Source organism: Sarcophilus harrisii, chromosome 1, assembly GCF_902635505.1.
Source record: "Sarcophilus harrisii chromosome 1, mSarHar1.11, whole genome shotgun sequence".
NCBI classification, from domain to species: domain Eukaryota; kingdom Metazoa; phylum Chordata; class Mammalia; order Dasyuromorphia; family Dasyuridae; genus Sarcophilus; species Sarcophilus harrisii.
In genome coordinates, this window is record NC_045426.1 from 80,001,123 (window position 1) to 80,015,275 (window position 14,153).

Genomic DNA, 14,153 nt, shown 5'->3' on the forward strand with positions numbered 1-14,153 from the left:
CTCGCTTGGCGGCCGTGCGGCTGGGTTTGCGGCGGCGGCGGCGGCGGCACTAGGAGCGGAATCGGACCTGAGCGAGAGGGTCTGAGAGCAGGAGCGGGCCGAGCAGCGGCAGCGCCAGCCTTAGCCGTGGCGGCCACAGGACGGGGTGCGGCGCCGGCGGTCGGGGACCGCGGCAGGGGCTGCAGGCGGCGGAGCAGCTGGGTAAGGCCGGAGTTCTGGGGAAGCGGTGGCTGCCGAGGAGGCCGCGGCCGCCGAGGCCGGCTCCGCTCGGACGGGGGCCCCTTTGTGTGGCGGCTCCGGGGATGGGGAGCTCTCCCGGCCCCCAGGAGCGCGGCCCAAGCCGGGGTTCCCCTCGCCGCCCGCCCGCTCCCCTTGTCCTCCGAGGCCCCCCGCCTAGGACGGGGCCCCATCCCCCACCCTTCCGCCGAGGTCGGGGTCCCCCCTCTCCTAGAGGGTCTTCTTCCCCTGCCCCCAGCCGACTTGGATCCCCCTCGCCCGAAGTTGCTGAGTATCCTAACTTTCTGACGCCCCCACCCCCCACCCCTTATCCTCCTGGGTTCGGCTGCGGGGGCCCCCTCTATCTCTGGTGCCTCTGTCTTCTGGCTCTGTAAAATGGGGATGAACCCGCTCCGGGCGGGCTTGGTCCAACTCGGGGCAGCTCCCGGCGTCCCCGTAGCCTCGGGCCGTGCCCCGGGGGTGGGCCCGGGCTCTCCAGAGTTCGGGGAGACCCCAGCTGGATTCCAGATGTCAGTTTTCAAGGGATCTTCGCTATCCGCAGCCCGGTGTGGGGCCAGGGGGCTGTCAGAGGATGCTGGCTTGGAGTCACCGAAGGGAACGAGCCGAGGGGTTCGCCCCAGGGGGAGGTGCAGCCACTGGCGGAGAGGCAGGTGCCTCCTGGGGAGCCCTGCAGACCACCTCCTTCCCTGGCTAAACAAAGAGGAGATGCGAAACTAAGCTAAAATTCTGCGAAAGTTCAGAATTCCAATCAGAACCCGTCAACACCTTCTTGAAATTCCCTCCTTAATAACCAGTTGGGCTCAGGACTACTTCCGTATTGTGTCCCTTGTTTGGGCATTTTATTTATGGTGTCAAGTAATTTTCTTTTGTTGTTTCCTCTAGTTCGTCCAGTGTCAAAAATCCTTCATTTTACCTTCTGAATTTCATTCGTCATTACAGTATCCTTTTGTTTTTGATCAAGGGATGTTGTAACCATTATTCTCCCCAGCTTTGGTTTTTTGTATTTTGTTTTTGGTTTGGTCTCCCGAGCTGGTTTTTTGTTGTTGTTGTTTGGTTTGGGCTTTTTTGTTTTGTTTTGTTTTGTTTGTTTTTTGCACTTTTCAAACTGGCCTCTTAAAACTAGTGCTTTTTGATGGGCTTTTTTTCTCCTTACTTTCTGAGCAGCTGTTCAAACATATAATACTTAGAGCGTTACATGGTGTGCACGGTTTCCTATGTGCTTTTTTTCTCAAAATATTTTATACAGTTGTATCAGTGACACATAAACTATGTAAATTATCGGTTGATCTAGACCTTTGATTTTATTGATGTAAGACCATCCCTATGTGGAAACTTCCTTAATGCAGATCAGGACACTGAGGGATTGAGAGATTTGTCTGGTTGTTAGTAGGGTAATTGTTGGAGGAAAGTATTTGGACACAGATCTTCCTGACACTTCATACTTGTGTTTTATGCTACTGCTCTTGTAAATTTTTATGAAAAAGAATCACAAGAAAGACTATTGACAGATACCACATAGGAAGCTCAGAAAAGTTAAGAAAAAATAAATGTACAAAGACATAAATATCTTTTATGTCATATTCCATCAATTTAGCCTTCCCTTATGTATAATCTTCTCTACCATTCAGATACCTTACCTGTACTCCCCACACACCAGGTGAATCTTTTTTTCCTGGTCTTTGTCATATTTGGAAAATGAGAGTGATGGTATTCATTTAACATTTCTTGTTATTTCAGAAGGTCTTGATCTTTTTAGGAAAAAAAAAAAAACACCCAACATTGTTAAGTTTTATGTGGCTCCTGCTAAGAATCAATTACATGAACTTCATGAGAATAATAGTTATAATTCTTGATTTATCATACCCTACAAGAATGGGAATACAGTTTTTAGGTCTAATCTGTTAAGAAAAATGCAATTGATAAGTATTGTCTGAAAAGATGCTTCAAATAAAAAAAAATCGGTAAGGCATGATTTGTCACCTTTTAGTGGTTCAAAAGTCTTTAACTATCTTCTGTAGCTTTTGGAGACATATGAGGTATCTAAAATATAACTGTAATTTCTTCTGAAGGATATCAAGTTTTAATAGTTATACAGGTAAGTTGAAAAATTTTTAAGCTACTCAGAATGTATAAGATTTCCCTATCCTCAGGGTATTCAATCCTTACTGGGTATGCAGTCCTTACTAACAGGTGATAGACGATAGTAAACATTTCTCCCTTAGCTTCCAAGTTTATGGCTACAACTAAGGCTGTTTTGACACTAAGAACTTAGGGTTCTTTTCCTTTATGCATCATGGGAACAAATTGATGAAGTGTTCCAGATTTTTTTTCAACTACAACTTTTTAAAATAAACTTCATTTCAGTACATGATGTTTTTTCATAAACACTTATGGTTTTTGAAAATGATTATAGATAGTATTCCCCTAAAGTGTTTGAAAGTTGTCCATAAGTGGCATTTTTTCCCATATTTTAAAATTTAGGCTTTAGTTACTATTTTGTATACACTTCTGGAGTTACCTCATAAAAGTTACAGTAGAACAGTTACTAAAAAATTAATTTGATCCAAACATTTCTTGATGACTGAAGATTTCTAGTTATTCTGTAAAAAAAAAATCTTTGCAGGAATTTGTTTTATAGATGTTAAATAATACTCCTTTTTCCAACTTTCCATTGTATCCCTCTTAAACAGTTCGACTTAAATACTTTCTACCATTCTCATTCCTTTTTACTCCTTTTGACCTTTCCTTTTTATTTTCCCTTTTCTGTCTCTGTTCTTCTCTTTCAGTTTTGAATATAATAACACCTTTGCCGATTCAGCACTTCTAAAGTTCTGCCTTCTCCCACTAGCTTAACTTGGCCTTCAGACATTATGAGGAGACTGGCTTTTCGAGGCGCTGGTTGTACTCTGGTAAATCTGGTAAATTACTGGTCATTTACACACCTGCTTCCTTTATTCCTGCCTCCCTATATTTACCCTTCACTGCTCGATTCTGACCTTTCATTTAATGAGCCTGTTCTTTCACATTCATCAAACTCATATGTTTGCCATATTGGATTGTATCAAGAGTATTTCATCTTTTTTTTTTTTTTTAAATAATATGTTGATAGTTTATTAGATTTTTTAAAATTTGTATCCTTGGCCTATATATATATATATATTATATTTTAACCCACTTAAAAAATCCACACCTAACAATAGACTGTATACAAAAAAAAATACCATTTTTTAAATACTTTCACAATCATTTTGAGCAGACTTTTAAAAAAGCATTAAAAATTCAATGTAAAGACTTTCATCCAGGTGAAGAATTGTGAGAATCCCAGATTTTTCCTGAATTAATAATTTGTACCCCTAATTTCTGCTTCTGTGAAAACCTAATAGGAGGCTTGGCCTGGCAAAAACTTTTAACAACATACTTTTCCCTAATGTTTTTGGCAACCAGGGTGTTTCTCCTTATGTTCTAACTTTTCTAGCTTCACAGGAAAATTGAATGTCAATAAGTGGTCTAGAATCTTTAGTTTTAGAACAGGGTTATTGGAATCTCTGTTGACACTGGGATCTTGTAATTGAATTAAATAAGCAAACATGAGGTATGCTCCCTCCACTCTACCCCACTCCATCTTTTTTAACTTTAGCAGAGATAAGAGTTAGTAATTATAACTTCTGTGTTAGAGACTGGTATGGAGCAATAGCCCTAAAACTTAAAGAGAAGTTCCAATGCTATTAATTTCTTCTAACTACAATGGGTTAGAAAATTGTGATAAATGACTGTGTTATTTATTACAAGTATGAATGTTAACTAGAATGTTCCATTATTAAACAGCTGACAAAACTTATTGACCCTCAAAGGTCAATCCTAAGACTTGAACTAAAAAAAAAAAATATCGATACAATTTCACTTAATGATAAATACAAATAATATAGTAATGTGACATATTTGTGAAATAAACTATTTGTATTTTGGCCTTCTTTTTGAAGATTGCTGTAGATGGAGACATGGCTATAAAAGTGTCATGAGTAGACAGATAGAGAAAGAATACAAACAGATGGGACTTGGATTTGAGATGATTTCTGTACAGTTTACCACTTAAATTTTGGTCACACAATTTAACGATGTTGAAGGGTCCTTTATTTTAAAAGTTCTGCCTACAGAACAACCAACCTGTTATTGATTTTCAACTTTTCATAGCTAACTATCCTTGGCTTTTATTTGATTCATAAACACTTGACTTTTGTTTTAAGCACCAAGTCATGGTTGTTCTTAACATGCTCTTGTATTCATGTTCTAGAATCTCAGGAACAGTTTATAAATACCTACCTTCTAGATACTACTTGATTTAGATTGGTTTTGGCACCATAAAAGTGGTATTGATGGTTGGTTTCTTTTATGGTAATATTTACATGGTTTTGTTTAGAGAGAAGGAAGGAATAGAGAAAGCTACTGTATGATTCTTTCCATGTCTTTCCATAAATCTTTCACAGAGGATCTGCTGAACATTCTAGAGGCCACCTTCTAATGTCTTGAGAAACTATTGGAGCATTTGGGCTGTCCATCTGCTCTTTCATTCTTGATACATGCTTTGCCTATATTCTTAATCTCCTTAGAGAATGAAAGCCTTAAAACCTTTTGGAAGGCTTATTCACGATACTAGTTTGTAGACTTCTCATTGTAGATTAAGCCCTGTATTTCGGAGTCTCACCCTGTTGACAAACAGTCCTTAATTTGTAGTTCCAGAATGCATGAATACGTAAAATCTTACCAATTTGGATTCAGTGGGAAAGTATAATTTGAATTATAGACTTTTTAAAGAGTACAATTTTTCCAAGTATGAAGAGCAAGCTACTATGTACTACTATGGACAATTATATTGAGTCAGCTTGAATTAATAGGTAAAATTCAGTGATTTTAGGTGTGTAAATAGATATTGCTAAAGGACTTGAGAATAGTCCTTGTTAAGCATATAAAATACCCCTTAGTCCTTTATGTGTTGTTCATTTACCTTAGGTACATAAATCCAAGTTAATGGGCTTTTACTGTATCTGCTCCACTGTAGTTGATGCTCAACTGAAGGTTGCCTTTAATTAAAACCATTGTTCTTCCAATGAAGCTTTTCAGTGATATAGTCCAGCAACTTGCACTGGAATGATTTGAGTGTTGCTAAACTTTCTATAACTACCATAACATGCCTTAAATGAATCAAAAGCTTGGTAGCAAGTCCTCCCCAGAGAGCTTTGCTCCCAAGTCTTAAATTTAAATATAAGAACATTGCTAATTGTTTTATTATAGAAGAAGTTGGATTCAATGGGCTCCAAGAGACGAAGGGCAACATCTCCTTCCAGCAGTATCAGTGGGGATTTTGATGATGGTCACCATTCTGTACCAACACCAGGTCCAAGCAGGAAAAGGAGACGACTTTCTAATCTCCCAACTGTAGATCCTGTAAGTAATTTTGGTCAAACATTCTTAACTAATTTCATTTTCTATGATTTCTTTGCATCTCTTGGGGAGTAGAGAATGTTACAGAATATTTTCCCCTTCACCCTTTGCTTGATGTTCTCAGGAAAAATTACATTAACTTCTTTTTAGTAGAGGTTTACTGATGTGTGAAGTCTTCCCTTTCTTTTAGAAAAATATATTCACTACAGATTGAAGCAAGCTATTGTTTACTTTTTTCATATAAAAAAATGAGCCTTCTTGTACATAATAATAAAAAGAAATGTTTTACATAATTGCACATGAATAACGTTTACTACATTGCTTATCTCATAGAAAGAAGAGTTTAGGGAGGGAGGGATAGAATTTGGAAGTCAAAACTTTTTTAAAATGTTAAAAAAATTTTGTTAAAAACTTGTAATTGGAAATAAAATATATTTTTAAAAGAAAAATGTTTTCACTCATAAGACTTGAAAAATATTTTTAAAATTTTGTTAACTAATAAAAATTATTAATATATAGCATACTGCACAATATGGAGTATTTTTAGAAGTCTCACTGAAAATTTTTCCAGAAATGAATAAAAATGTTAAAACTGTTTTAGGCTTAAACTTTCTTGGACCATAAAGTCTTTCCCTAGGAGTCCATCTGTTTTTTTCCCCTTTATTCATGGCCTCTTCAACTGGAATAACTCTTTTTATTAAAAGTATTAATTCTTCCCTTTGCTGCCACAGCTTCACGTCTTATTTGATTGTTTTCCTTCTTTATTTTGCTCTTAGATTGCCGTGTGCCATGAGCTCTACAATACCATCAGAGATTACAAAGATGAGCAGGGCAGGCTCCTGTGTGAACTTTTCATCAGGGCACCAAAAAGAAGGTACACTGAAGATAGCTTTGATGGAACAAAGATGTTACCATCTAGTCTTCTAAATGTTTTCTAGGTTGTTTCTTGGAGAAATGATCCCAGAGTCCTCGAGAAGCTCCTTTGTCAAGGACATAGGAAAGCACATCTTGGAATAAGACCAAAGATGTGGATACCCTAAAAATGGCAGAGAGATCAGAGATGGTGCTTCTGCATTTTTAATCTAACTTCCCTCATTCTAGTCATGGAATCATAGACTTAGAACTGAAAATTGTTGGATTCCCTTATTTTGTAGGTGAAGAAATCAATGACAAAGAAATTATATAACTTGCCCAGGGACACCCAATTAGTTAATGTCTAAGGTAGGATTTGAACCCAGGTCTTCCTCCAAATCTGGGCCTCTGTGCCCCAACCCCTACCCCACACTGCTTCTCAAGGAAATTTACTTTATCAGATGTTCAGTGTCTCCTGTGAGCAGGACCCTGTGCTCACTCCTTGTGACTCTTATATCTGGTCTTCATGCTCTCGCCAAGAAATTGCCTGCACAGCCTCCCAAATGTGAGCCTTTAAAATCCCATTTGGAAGTACCTCTGTGAGGTCTCCTCAACGAGTCCTCCTTCCAAAAAGCTAAGCACCATGGGATTCATGGAATCAGCTCTTCATTTTACAAATGGAGAAATGAGACTCTGAGGCAGAAGTGGTTCACAGTGTCACACAGGTTGTCAAGAGCAGAGTGCTGACAGAAGTCCTTCAGTTCCCAGTCAACTGTTTTCTAATAACCAGTGTATTTCATAAGGATTCATTTGTATATAAATTTTGTGAACAAGTGAATCTAACTTCTTTAAAACTACCAATTCAAAATTCTTGGCAGAGCAGTAACAGAGTCCTTGGGCCAATTGTTCTAACTAGGATTCAGGCCCACTGATATTATGGAGAAGTCTGTTTTCAGTCACTTGAGGCTCTTCTTAGAGATCTAAATTGAGCGTCCTATTAGCTAAAAGGGTTTAGGGGAAAAAATGTGAGAATATGAATTCAGAAGGAAGACGTTAAAGATATTTGGAATGTATTCCTTAGGCTTTCATATAGACTTCATAATGTCCAGTGTGGAAATTTGTTTTGTTTGATTATGTCTATTTGTAAAAAGTTTTTGTTTTTCTTTGTTGTTACTCCTCCTCCATTGGAGAAGCTTGGAAAAGCAAAAGGGGATGAATATAGAGTAGCAAAGAAAAAAAAGAAGGTTAGTGAGATATCCTTTTAAAAAAAAGTACGCAAAAGAGAATAGAAGACCCAAAAGAAGCAAAAACCAACAGCACATCTTTGAAAACTACAAGTTGAACATGTTTTTATACTTTAAGCATAAAGCAGTGTAAATATTAGAGATCTGCAGTTTATTCATTTTCTGTTTTATATATATGGAAATATCCTTTTTTGGGGTGTTTGTTAAGTTCAAAATAACAATAAATTTTTAAAAAATAAACCTTATGGGGAGAGTAATACCCACATGAAAAATATCATCATCAGACAGAATAAGGACTTGACTGTACCAATATAACTTTTTGTTCTTAAATTTTTCCTGATAAGTCTGCCTCTGAACATTTTAATCACCCCTGTTAATACAAATAATGTGCAAAATTGTTTGTCTCTATATGAATGTGTGTATACATACATATATGTTAATACATGTCAATGTGTATACATATATACACACACACATATACACATAACACATTTCACATATATTTTAAGCCATAATTAACCTGCACTTGTTTGGTTTTGGGTATGTATTAGGTATGTCCTTTTTATTTGAGTTATTCCTTATTACACTAGAGAAGCTCCTTAATAGCAAATATCTACCTAGTCCTTTGTATCTTTCTTCAGTGTGCCAACACAATGTTATGTACACTGTAAGCACTCAATAAAACTTTGACAGTAAAAAGTCCTGCAGTTTTGAACTAAAGATGGCTTTTAAAAGAGTTATGAGACCTAAATCAATCTTTTCAACCACATTTGTTCAATGAAAAAGGTACTGTTAGCCTGGCCACTTATTTTCCTACATAGGGGATAACAGTAACGTACTAAGATACATGCTCTTAAACCTAATCTATGAGACATTATTTTAGAAGATATTATAATTCTTTAATTACATTTTATATATTCCTTAAGACAGTAATTGGTGAGATATGGAAATTTATTCTTTCCTATTGTCTTTTATTTGAAGTAGATAAATCTAATTACACATTTTTCATTTAAAATTTCCTTAGAAAATGTTTGAAAGGATGTTTTCACTTACAGAATTTGGATTAATTTATACATGTAACACTTATGAATTATGACAGAAATCAACCAGATTATTATGAAGTGGTTTCTCAGCCCATCGACTTGATGAAAATTCAACAAAAACTAAAAATGGAAGAGTATGATGACGTTAACCTGCTGACTGCTGACTTTCAGCTGCTCTTTAACAATGCCAAGGCCTATTATAAGGTGAGAAAGCAGCAGTTTTTGAAAGACTGAATTCACTTTTCCTTATAAAAATCAAAATGTATTTCCTCCACTAAAGGAAGATAACAGTTCCACCTATAAAAGAGAATACTTTGGCCATATGGATTTGTGGTTACTATATCAAATTCTTCTTTTTCTTCTTTGCCTTCTCTTCCTCCTCCTTTTTCTTCTTTCCCAGACTTATGTTTTCATCAGGTTAGGGAACTTTTAGTGTGGAAACTCCCTACCTATGCAAGTCACTGACTTCTTTGCAGCTCTTCATCTTAAGATGTAGAGTATTGAGATATTAATATTCCCTCTTCCCCTTCTTTTCCTCCCCCCCACCCCACCTTTCAGTGCTAACATGTCCTGTTTAGTTTGCTGGCTCCAAGTCTGGACTTTTGAGTCATATCTGATTAAAAGGAAATTTGTATTGAGTTTTTTGGTAAAGTAAAGACCCTCTAATTTAGCTTTTTTTGCAAAGTCTTTATTTTTGTAAATCTAATTTTTTAAAAATTAGGGGATGCTTTTAGAGCAGCTATAAGCATTGCTTATCACATTTATAATTAACCATAAGTCTTGGTGCTTAAGGAAAACTTCATTTGTCTTTTTTTATTTTTTGCTGAGACAATAGGGTTAAGTGACTTGACCAGGGTCACACAGCTAGGAAGTGTTAAGTGTCTGAGACCAGATTTGAACTCAGGTTCTCCTGACTTCAGGGCTAGTGCTCCATCCACTGCGCCACCTAGCTGCTCCTCAGTTGTCATTTAAAGTCAAGTTCTTGGTCAAATTGTGATGAGAAAGGCCAGTCTTTTTAACTACTAATATTGAATGTCTAGTTCTGAGTATTGTAGAAAGGAAATAAAGAGAAGGACATGGGAAATGCTCTTTTGGAGCAGACTGTGCCCAAATTAATACCAGGTGATACATGCCCTTTTTCCTCTTAGAAATCAGACTTATCCTTGACAAGCCTGATTTTTTGAGTTTTAGCCACTCCCAGCCAGAGTAGGTTGAATGAAAAAGATGATTCACTTTCAGAAGTTGAAGAGTTATAATAATGTGCATCTAGGCTTTCATTCATGTCAAACTTCAGACTGATAAGTTTAATTGATCTGTATTTAGAAAAGCCTGCTGGATTTAAAACTAAAAGTACACATTAGTTTGTATACATTTTGAAATTTCCTTTTTCTTTGTTGACTAATGCTACCATCAAGGAAGAAGGGAAGACTTGCTAAAGTTGGAAATGACTGGCCCATGAAGGAAATAGGTGAAATATCCTTGGAATGAAGTCAAAAAGATAGAGAAGGCAGAGGGCAGGACCCATGAAATTAGCAAAAATTCTGCATGTTTATTTGACCGTTTCCTAACTTTAAATTTGTGAGAAGAATGTACAGATGGTTTTGTAAATTATTATTATTAATTTGTAAATTAATATTACAATAAATTGTAAATTTGTAAATAATTATTAAATAAATTAATTAACCTATTATTATTAATAGGGTTTTTTTTTTTAAAGATTGCCCTTGCTCAGCATTTTGTAATATTTGGAGATGCATTCCATTTTATCCTAATCAATAGAAATAAATTTAAGCCATTTTATTATTGCATCATTTTGTTGTCTCATGAAACATGAATTTTTCATTCTCAATAGACCCGTCCTTTTCTTAAAGAATATTCTTTTTATCCTTGATAGCTAGTTTTAAGTATTTCTAGTTCTTTTTTTCTTTTTCTTCAAGAAATCCTTTAATCCACTAATTTCTTCGACTTCAAAAATCTTTTAAAGTCCATTTTGGCTTAGAGTTTATTTTATAGCAGCACACCTTGCCCTATTCTTTAGGTGGGCCAAGGAGACTTAGTGAACATTTTTCATTGCTATTTCTCTCTAAAGATGCTATGCATACATCCAAATATTTGAATAGAAGGATCTTTTAAAGATTTTTGGAATATTTTATTTGCCAGGTAACTATATAGCTATATTGTTGTCCACATAAAAAATCTCTATATAATTTTTCATCTTGATTGCTAAACAACATTGCACAGAGTGCTTCTTAAATGATGTACTTTAACTTGATAATGTGTTAAATTAAGAGTCATATGTTTATGTCCAGCACTTGATTTTAAATGGAAATAGATACTTGAATAGATAAAATATTCTTTATCCTGTGTTAAACAAATAAGAATTATCCAGTGAATTCATTTTGCTTTTCTGTTACAAGGACTTTTTCTTTTTTTTCCCCAGTAGAGAGAGGTAAGAGGGAGCAGACAAGGATGGACTAGTAAAAAATTTAAAAGGATCATTAAGTTATTTTTTTTTTAAGTGTCCAAAAGAGAACAGAAGAAAAATCAGAAAGGAAGACAAACAGGACAGCTTTGAAAGTTACAGTTTGAACTTACATATTTTAAGAATGCTAGCTGTACATAATAGAAATCTAGAGTTTCATATACAGTTCTTTTCTGTTCTCTATATATGTAGAAATGTCTTTTTTTTATGTTTAAACGCAGAATAAAAATAATTAAAAAAAAAAAAAAAGGAATTGTCCACTTCTTCAATGAGAAGTTTAATTTAACCAGTTAGTGTGTAGGGACACATAAGAGGTGTTTAATGTAATTGTCATGGTCATTTGTATATGTGTTGTTTTTTTGCTTGTGCACAGCCAGATTCTCCGGAATTTAAAGCTGCCTGTAAACTCTGGGATTTGTACCTCCGCACGAGGAATGAATTTGTTCAGAAAGGAGATGCAGATGAGGATGAGGATGAGGAAGATGGGCATGACAATCAAGGGACAATGTCTGAAGTAGTAAGTGAATCATTTGAACCATTAATGGGTGGGATTCTCTTAGAAGACAGACAGTTCTGAGGAAGATATTTCCTGTTGTGATACTGTGAGCATCTAGTTACTCCTGTGAACTTTGAACAGCAAATTTGCTGGTGAATAGAAGAGGCTGCCTAGCTAAAGACATTTTTAGTATTTCCATCCTATGTGAAAGAAATATCTAACATAATGCTCTCCAAGGCTAGTAGCAAATGCTATTAGTCCTACATCAGAAGGGATGTTTAAAGGTAGGAACTGATTGCCTTAATCCAACAATGGGTACTTGCATGAATTTTTTTTTTTACCTATATGAATAAGCTACAGAATAATTGCTAAATCTGATTAAGGACAAATCAGGTACTAGCCAGCTGAGACGGATAATGACAGAAAGGCAGGAAATCAATTGCTCAGCCAGCTCTCCTCATTCTAGTTTATAGTATGACTATGAGGCCTTCTTTATTAGATACATTTGTTCAGTACTCTCCATGGTCTTAATGCCTTTTTTTCAATAGGGTTACCAAACACATAGATAAAGGGGATGATTTAATAGTTTACCTAGACTTTAACAGAGTGTTTGAAGTATCTCATACTGTTCTTATGGAGTAGATAAAGTGGGGTATCCTGTTGAATATTTTATTAACTTGGAAAGAGCCATTTCAAGCCTTTACGTTTGCACCTGACATTCTACTAGAAGAAATTGACATCCTGAATGGCAAAGCCAGGATCTAAAAGTTCTTGAGAAGACAATACATAATCATATAATCAACCTATAGCTATATGATGAAACCTAATGACCCACCAAACCCATGCTTACCATATAGTAAATCCTAGCCCATGGCCACTCACAGGAGCCCTATCCTCTAATAAAATGAAATAAATTAGAGAAAAACATAAAATCTTATAATCTGGTTAAATAAATGAGTTTCCCAGGTACAGGATGATTAACACTTTCTCTGAAAAAGATCTAGGAGTTTTTGCAAATTACAGACCCAATGGGAATCAGCTCTGCATTATGGCAGCCAAGAGAAGACAGAGCTTCCAGAAGAAAGTAGAGAATAGCTTCACAGTACACGCTCTGGTCAGACCCTGTCTAGAACACTGCATTTAGTTCTGTGGGCCATGATTTGAGAAGGATTCTGGCAATCTCGACGGTATCCAGAGGAGAAAAAAACAGAATGGTTAAAGAAAATGAGCTGGTTATCTTTTTTTCTTTTCTTTTTTTTTTTTTTTTTAACTTTAATAGTACTTTATTTTTCCAGATTTACATGTAAAGATAGTTTTCATCATTTATTTTTGTAAAACATTGTGTTCTAAAATTTTCCCCCTCTCTCTTTTACCTCCCCCCTCTCCAAGACAGCAAGCAATCTGATATAGGTTAAACATGTGCAGTCCTTTTAAATATTTCCATATTTGTTATATTGCACAAGAAAAATCAGATGCAACGAGGAGAAAGAAACTACAAGAAAGAAAAAAAACCAAAAAGATGAAAATATTTGTTTTGATAGACACTGAGTATCTATAGTTCTCTCTCTGGATACAGTTGGTATTTTCCAACTCAAGTCTATTGGAATTGCCTTGAATCACTATATTGTTAAGAAGAGCGAAGTCCATCACAGTTGATCATCACATAATCTTGTTATTACTGTGTACAATGTCTTCCTGATTCTGCTCACTTCATTCAAAATCAGTTCATGTAAGTCTTCCTAGGCTTTTCTGAAATCAGCCTTGAGCTGATTATCTTGGGGAAAAGACTCAGGAATATGAGTTGTCCTCAAGTGTTTGATAGACTCACATGGAAGAGTGTTCTGTCCTGCCCTAGAGGGCAGAGTCATCTGCAGTGGGAAGCAATCACAAGCCAATTGATGCCTGATAATAGGAAACACCTCCTAACCACTAGATCTATCCACAAGTGGAATGCACAGTTGGGGATGCAATGGAGGGGAGAAGGTTCCATTCCCTATATTTGGAGTTTATGTTGGTATGTTGGATATTTCTGTGGGATGTGGTTTGGACTGGATGGCTGCTGAAGTCATTCCAACTTTTAGATTCTTTAGTGCTGTAATTGGTCACTGGAAGGGACCTTTGCCAAGATGACTCGAAATCCTTTTCTGCAACAGAATAATCAAAAGAAGCCAAATAGAATATATTCCCTTTCTTCCAAAAATGTTTTAGGCTATTTCCTTAGATAAATATGCTAAAGATAAAACTGCTGAACTTAAAAAAATCTTTCTTCTCCCTTGCCCTCTGTAAAACTCCTTACTTTTGGTTCTTCTACTTCTTATTCCCTGCAAGGACTTTCCTAGACCCTCTTCTCAATGCATACT

At 36.4% G+C, this 14,153-nt stretch overlaps 1 protein-coding gene across 33 annotated transcripts in view; it reads left to right on the forward strand.

Moving 5' to 3' along the window:
- The first annotated feature begins 55 nt into the window (after nt 1–55).
- Nucleotides 56–14,153, forward strand: part of PBRM1 (polybromo 1) — a 123,060-nt gene continuing 108,962 nt past the window's right edge. For 12 of the 33 annotated variants that reach the window (XM_031957684.1, XM_031957789.1, XM_031957603.1 and 9 more), the window contains exons 1-5: nt 3,108–3,155; nt 5,527–5,679; nt 6,453–6,550; nt 8,872–9,019; nt 11,671–11,814. In XM_031957684.1, the coding sequence (XP_031813544.1) occupies nt 3,108–3,155; nt 5,527–5,679; nt 6,453–6,550; nt 8,872–9,019; nt 11,671–11,814 (591 nt within the window). The other 21 variants (XM_031957690.1, XM_031957704.1, XM_031957741.1 and 18 more) reach the window with 16 other exon arrangements.